The 7418-nt window shown below is 53.0% G+C and overlaps 1 protein-coding gene across 1 annotated transcript in view; it reads left to right on the top strand.

Annotated features, from left to right (window-relative positions):
• Positions 1-318: 318 nt before the first annotated feature.
• MYO15A (myosin XVA) overlaps positions 319-7418 on the top strand; it is an 85243-nt gene continuing 78143 nt past the window's right edge. The window contains exons 1-3 of the mRNA XM_074964869.1: positions 319-463; positions 572-2330; positions 4686-5076. Of these exons, the coding sequence (XP_074820970.1) occupies positions 319-463; positions 572-2330; positions 4686-5076 (2295 nt within the window). The remainder of the gene's footprint in view (positions 464-571; positions 2331-4685; positions 5077-7418) is intronic.

Genomic DNA, 7418 nt, shown 5'->3' with positions numbered 1-7418 from the left:
CCGGGGGACACTGTTATAACCCACACCTCTACTTAGGATCGTGAGTGACGCATGGCACTGCCACACGTGGAGGCTAGAGTATGAGCCTGAAACACGAGCATGGGTGGCAAGAAAGGTGAGACCAAAAGGACCGCTGAGAAGGGTGGCAATGCCAAGAAGGGCAAGGACAAGGGCAAAGGGGGGAAGAGCAATGACAAAGGGGGGAAGGGGAAGGAAGTGGCAAAGGGGAAAGGGAAGGATGAGAAGAAGGGGAAGGATGCCAAGAAGGGGAAGAAGGAGGTCCTCAGTGAGTCGGAGGAGGCCTCGGACTCTGAGCTAATGAAGAGCAATGCTGAGGAAGACAGTGATGAGGAGAGTGAGATGGTGGAGGAGGAGGAGGAGGAGGATGAAGATGAGGACAGTGAGGAAGACCCTAAGAAAAAGAAAGAGAAGGACAAAAAGGAGGCCTCCAAAGCCATGGCTGGTAAGAAGCAGGGGAAAGGGAAAAAGGTGCTTTCGGAAGAGGAGGAGGAAGAGGAGGAGGAGGAAGATTTTTCTGCAAAGAAAAAGAAGAAGGACCTGCACCTCAAAGGTGCCTCCCACCTGGTGATGGGGCTGGCGGGCGATGATGCCAAGAAGAAGAAGGGGGCAAAGAAGGAGCACGCCAAGGCTCAGCTGAAAGGGGCTACCAAGGCTATGGCTGGTCTAGCTAGGAAGGAAGTGGCACCGCCCAAGTCCAAAATGAAGAAGAGCCTGAAGAGTGCATCCAAGCTCTTCATGGGCTTCAAGAGGCTAGGCCTGAAGCGCTCCAAGAAGGGCCAGTTCAAGAACACCTCCCGGTTTTTCTGGGGGCTGAATAAATACAGCACAAAGAAGAAGATAAAGAAGAAGAACAAGGCAGTGCTGAAATCCACCTCCAACCTCATGATGCGCTTCAAGAGTATAGGGAAGAAGAAGAAAGAGGTCAGTGGCAACCCGAAAAAGCCCTCTTTCCTGCTGATACGGCTGGGACTGGGAGGCGAGAAATCTAAGGAGGAGGGTGGGTTCTTCAGCAGCCTCTTCCGCTGGAGGAGAACGAAAGAGAAATTCAAACCCCGGGCTCAGATCCTGAGCAAAGCTTCTGCTGCCACCAGCTGGCTGACAAGAAAGTTCCTGTCCAAACGGGCCAGGCTTACCTACAATGAGAGGTCCATGAATGAGGCCTGGCTGTCTAGGATTGGAGCTAAGAAACTCCCCTTCCCATCAGAGGACGAGATTCTGAGGCACCGAGCCAACATGAAAAGGTTCTCTGGAGCCAGGAGGCTCTATGGCCAAGGGGAAGAGGAATATGGCTACCAGCCAAATTTTGAACATGGTGGCCTTGTGAGGCAGCCCTCTGGGAGGTTCTCACAGCCCGGGCCAAGCGGGTATGAGGGCCCTGCAGTCCCACTGGACTATTACAACTGTTACCAGGATGACAGCAGCTTTTACGACCCACAGGCCCCAGCTCAGTATGGCTACCCTGAGGAGGAAAGCTACCTCCAGGCACCGACTGACTATGCAGATGGACACAACTTTCATAACAGAAGGGTATCTGATTACGAGGACTACCCTGGATATGCTATGGAAGAAGAATACGGGCTTTACGAAGAGTCCATGGACTACTACGATGATCCGCTGCAAAATGAGTCTGACTACTATGACTATGAAGACCAGGATTATGAGTTACCTTCTGGCTATTCACCATATGAATCCTATGACCAATATAGGAGCGATGTGGAATACTATGAAAAGCAAACAGAGCCATACGGCTCTTCTGAAGACAAATATGGTCCTTCTGGAGGGCCCTACAACCTGAGGGTAGATGAGATGGGCTATCTGTATGATTATTCCCCTCAGCATGAAATCAGTTACAGTGAATACGAATGGGGCCCTCCAGCTCAGTTTTCCTATAACCCTTATGCGTATCCCTTGGATGATATAACAGAGATGGATGAGCCAGAGGAGTTGGCAGATGAGAATGGAGATTACCCCTTTATGCTCCCTAATTCTTCCTTCTTTGAGCAGCAGGGGATCGAGGAAATGTTGCCTTCTAAACTGTCGTTAAACAGGAAGTTCAGGCTCTTCCCCAGGCCTCAGGTGAAGCTGTTTGGCAGAGACAAACTTGATGTTCCCCTCCCTCCTTCTCCACATATTTCCCTTACCAGCGTGGATCAAGATGAGGATGACTACGGTGAATACGAGCCGCTGGCGTCTCCCTTCGCCCAGTTCAGCAATGGGGATCCCCAACCTTCAATGACATACTGCCGTGTTGGCCAGGCTCATGGGAGCTGGCTTCCAAGACCTCACTCTCCAAAGTCAATGGGAAGCAGGTTTGACCCTGGTGACCAGCAAGGCAATGTCCAGGGGGCGCATTTGCAAAGCTTCTCTCCGCGAGGATGTGGGAGCCCCCTAGGGCAATTCTTACAGAAATCCCTCATGCAACCAAAACCCATTTTAAAACACCGTGGGAGCGAGGTAAAGGGCAGGCCCCCCCCACCCTCTCCAATAAGGAGGGTAACATCTTTGTCATTTGGTGAGAGTGGGCCTCTGAGGCCACCTTCCCCTCAGCCATCAATTAGACACAGCGACATGCCAAGTTCCACCTCTTCCCCGAAACTTAGCAGGCAGCGTAGGAGCCCAGAGAGACAGAGCTTTCATCACCCTTCTCCACAGCTCTCTGTAAGACATTTTGACATCCCCCAGGAGAAAGCACATGACCGGCATCCATTTATTGAGCCTTCCTATAAAAAGTTTGGCCACAAATTAGCAGGAATGGAGACCTTAGACTGGGCACCTCTCTTGCCTATGAGGAAATTCGATTACACAGCCAGTGACAACAACAATCCCCAAAGGCCTCCTTCCCCTCAGCCTTCCCGGAGGAGCATCTCCTCCTCTCCACATCCTTTAAGGAGAGTAGGAAGCAGAAGCAGCCTGGAGCCCCTCAGGCCACCATCTCATTCTTCTGTGTGGCAGAGACCCCCTTCTCCAAAACCCAGTGTGAAAAGGCTCAACTTTAACCAGCCACAGCTGGATTTTCAAAAGCCAGAGACGAACATACCCTTTCTGCAGCGGTTCGGTAGCCACATGACTGGGAAGTCTCCACAGCTGCCCTCTTACCAGCCACCGATGAGACCCAGAAGTCCCCCTCCCTCACCACGATCCTCTCTGAGGATGAAGAGCCCACCTGCTGCTCCCCCTCCCTCTTTGAGGAGACCACGGTCTCCAGTGGCCAAAGAAAATGTCTCCTCTCCCCCTCTGTCATGGAGACAAATCTCCTCCACAGCTGGGAGCACAGCACCTATAGATTCCACCTTTCAGCCCATGTCATCTCCTAGGCCAACAGCTCATGACCCATCCGTGAGTCAGAGGAGTTGGTCTCCACAGCCTGTGCTAAAGCATGTCAATAGCACAAGGGGTGAGCCACCTTCCAGCCTGCCGTCCCCACAGCCCACGCTCAAATCCAGCTCATTGAGGCTTCAGATGTTTGGCTCAAACCCCCAAGGCACCACCCCAGCTACGCTGTCTGGGAGCTTAGTCCCTCCAGGGCTCCATAATCCTGCCCCTGGGAAGCTGAAAGCACCCCCTTCACCTCACCCATCCCTGAGGCAGTTTGGGTCTCCTCCTGAGGCAAGGTCCCCTCGCTTTTCAGCCAGGGGTGCTGGGAGCAGACGGCCATCTTCCCCTCAGCTATCAAGAAGACTGAGTCGCTCGCCCGTGGAAATGCACAGGTGGCTCCCCCAGGCTTGGAACAGGCAGCCCGAGCCCCCAACTAAAGCAGTGAAGCCTTTAATGAGGAACTCGTTTCTGAAGCAGTTGGGCCGTCCAGTGGGAGCTCAGTCTCCCATCCCACCATGCCCAGTGCCATCCGTCAGAGGTGGGCCGCCTCCCCAGGGATTGGCGAGAACACCCTCCCCTCAGATGCTGACACACCAAGGAAGCCATCGTGTTACCATCAAAGACTCTCCTAACTTTCTACCTGGCAGATCCTCATCCCCTATGGATGCTAATGGGCCAGGAGGGCAGCTGCCTGCACGGCTGCATTGGGACGGGGCTTCTGGGAACGAAATGCCAGGTCAGCGAACTCCGTCACCCAAGATGGCGGGAGGCGGAAGCGTGAGGAGCATTTCAAAGCTGCCTCCACCTCCCAGCCCTGCTCCTGGGATCCCTAAAGCATTTATCAAACGCATCGGTCAGCCTCTGGCTGGGATGATCCAGACCCCTTCCGCCAGGAGGCCTTCTCCTGCAGAAACCAGCAGCATGCTTGCGGACAAAGCAGGAGGTGGGAATGCATTCCTGAAACGGTTTGGACAGCCGGGGGCAGGTCAGATATCAGGACCCACGGCTCTCAAATTCTCAGTGAGAGAGGGCGGACATGTAGCCCAGGGACAATGCCCACCATCACCGACAGATCCTAGACACCCCCTTGGTAGGAGCCCTTCTCAGAAGCTGGCCTCCCCCGCTCCATCCCTAAAACATGCTACAATGCCAATGGGAGAAGCAAATAGGTCACGGTCACCTACCCCAAACTGGGGGCGTAAGGTTCCGGGTGGGAACTTGTCTTATCCTGCCACCTGCAGCCCCCACGCTGTGCTGAAAGGCAAAGCAAATCTGGGCCCTCAATCGCAAAGAACTGTGGCCTTCAAAGGCCCTCATCCTGTGACGGGAGCTGGCCCCTCCTTTGCCAGGTCCCCATCCTTGCAGGAAGCATGTAGCAGACCAGCAAAACTCCCCGCTGAGCTCTTTGAGAAGGAGGACATGTCAGGAGAGGACGGTGCAGGGAGGTACGCCGTCGTCATGCCGCAGGTCCAGAGGCTGGGCTCCTTCAGAAGGATGTCCGACATGCAGAAGCAGCACTGGTCTAAGCAGCAGATGGTGAACGTCCGTGCGTCACCCAGCGGGTGGTCTTCTGAGAAACTGCTTCATAATCCTCCCACTGCGAGCCTGAACAGGTGCTCGGGCCGGCGAGGAGACAGCACTGCTGAGTACCTGACCCACAGATCCTCAGTGCAGAACCAGGGCGATGGGAGCCACTGGGAGCATGGGAACATGGGCAAGAAACTGCCCTGGCACAACCAGGTAATTCCAGGGATTTGGGCCATTTAGAGCAGACTCCAGACCTGGGGCCAGTTTACATTGTGGTAAACCCACAGGGGTTAATCTGATTGTAGGACCGGATCCAAAGATCTGGATCCGAATGATGTCAAGGGGCGTTGCATCAGGCCCTTACCCTGAAGACTGAGCAACATTTGGCCCCTGGGGTAAGCAGGTACAGCTCTCTTAAAACTCTGGGCCAAATCTGCAGTGAGATGGGGGGTGTTGGAGAAACAAATTGGCCTAGTGTTGTGGAAAACACCCGGGTTTGAAGGGTTAAAACCAGACCTTGTCTATTAGTAGAGTTAATGTGTAGCCCGTGGTTGTGCCCCTTCCCCACCCTCCTCACAGCACAGAATGAGCATCAGGTGCTTCCAGCCAGTCAGCCGGCGGAACCCAGGAGTCCTGACTGCCAGCCGCCTGCTCTAACCACTAGAGCTGGCTCCCTTCTCTTGCACAAGGACTGGCCTCAGATGTGAAAATAAAAAAATGTTTTCTCCTCCATGCCAGCCGGTCCTGGCTCTGATGCTCCTCTCGCTTGCTCTGGGGTAAGGATGCCCAGTAGTGTCAGCAAGATGAGACTCACGCTGTTACATTCAGATCATACCAGTGGGAGGGTGGCTCTACCCACATGGCAGTTCTGAGCAGGAGAGAAGCTAAGGTGGCCAGCCTGTGTGCTCCCATGCAAACATCCCCTGCTTGGGCTGACTTACCCACTGACAGCCAACCCCCTCCCCCTGTCCCCCTGGGGAGACCACAGCTGGTGCCCCGAAGTTGGCTTTGGCTGGTTAAAAAACCTGGCCTGTTTGAAAGAGGTTCCCAAACAGTGGGATGCAGGAACCAGGTTGTGCCAGCTTAGGGAACTGGCACGTACGCTGGAAAGGGGAAACCAGTCCAGGCCAGACTGAGGTTTAATAAAGGCACCGAGCTATCCCTGGGCCCTGTCATTGTAAAGCTATGAGCCCCCCTCTCCCCCCGCCCCGTACTGGCACCGCAGCCAGGGTGACAGCTGTTACTTTTGGAGCTGTTTGACCTCTGTCAGAGCAATGGAACAAAAGAGGTGTATGTAAATGCAGAGACTTGATCTGTGGCAGGGAGCTGCATTGGAACAGAAGGAGCGTTTTAATTAGACAGGCCTCTCTTGGCACGCACTGGCCGGCAGAGCTCAACTGAGACCTACCCCAGTACATGACTGCCTTACCCTGGATGACGATTTGCTTACCTGCTTGCTGCCTACCCTGGCCGGAGCCCGCGAGGGGCTGGATGCTCTCCAGGTTAGGAGCTACAGTGATGATTGAAAAGCTCCAGGGTTTATTGTCTGCTCTTCCAAGCTGGTGACTCTTAGTTACCTGGGTTTTTTGTGAAGTAACAGACGCTCTGTGGCTCTTCTGTGCCTTCAGCTGATGCGGCGCGAGGCATTTAAAATCATGTTAGATGAAGCACAGGGAACGAGGTGATAGGGACCCATCCTGCCCTGGCTGGGGGGAGGTGAACCGGGGACCCAGTGGGTATCTCCCACCTCTGAATGTCACCCCGGGGATTGTAGCAGTCCCTCAGCTACCCTTTGCATTGTTCCTGAAAGCTAAATAGGTGCCAGTGTGACAGTATAGGGGCTTGTGTATGTTGCCCAGCAGCTCAGAGTGTGCTCTGTAGCGGAACGTGGAGGGACAATACACTGGGGGAGCTGCTTTAGCACACTGAGGGACAGTGTGGTCTAGTGGGAAGGGCACTGCATGGATTCCCCATCCACATTGTCTGTTTAGATTGTGATCCTTTTATGTCAGAGACTGTTTCAAGCCCTGCTCTCGTCTCAGACCTATAGGTGCTACTGTAATGCAAATAATTAATGGTCATTTTCATTTTCTCTCTCTGTCTACATGGGAAAAAAGAAAAGGAGTACTTGTGGCACCTTAGAGACTAACCAATTTATTTGAGCATAAGCTTTCGTGAAGTGAGCTGTAGCTCACGAAAGCTTATGCTCAAATAAATTGGTTAGTCTCTAAGGTGCCACAAGTACTCCTTTTCTTTTTGCGAATACAGACTAACACGGCTGTTACTCTGAAACCTGTCTACATGGGAACACTCAGGAAAATAAATTCACACCTTGTGTTAATTCGGATTAAAAGTGGATTAGTCAAAGCACATTGAACCCATGCATGGAGACTCTCATTCAGAATTAAAGTGACCTTAATTTGGTTTAGCTTAATTCACAAGAGTGTCCACAAAGGGACTAATTGTGGTTTAATGAATTTGCTTTAAAAATTCATTTGAATTAACTTTCCTGAATGTCCCCATGTAGACAAGTCCTCAGTCTAATATTCTGTGTG

Source organism: Natator depressus, chromosome 10 (genome assembly GCF_965152275.1).
Source record: "Natator depressus isolate rNatDep1 chromosome 10, rNatDep2.hap1, whole genome shotgun sequence".
NCBI lineage: Eukaryota > Metazoa > Chordata > Testudines > Cheloniidae > Natator > Natator depressus.
The sequence above is the reverse complement of the archived record's forward strand: the minus strand, read 5'-3'. Positions and strand labels throughout refer to the sequence as shown.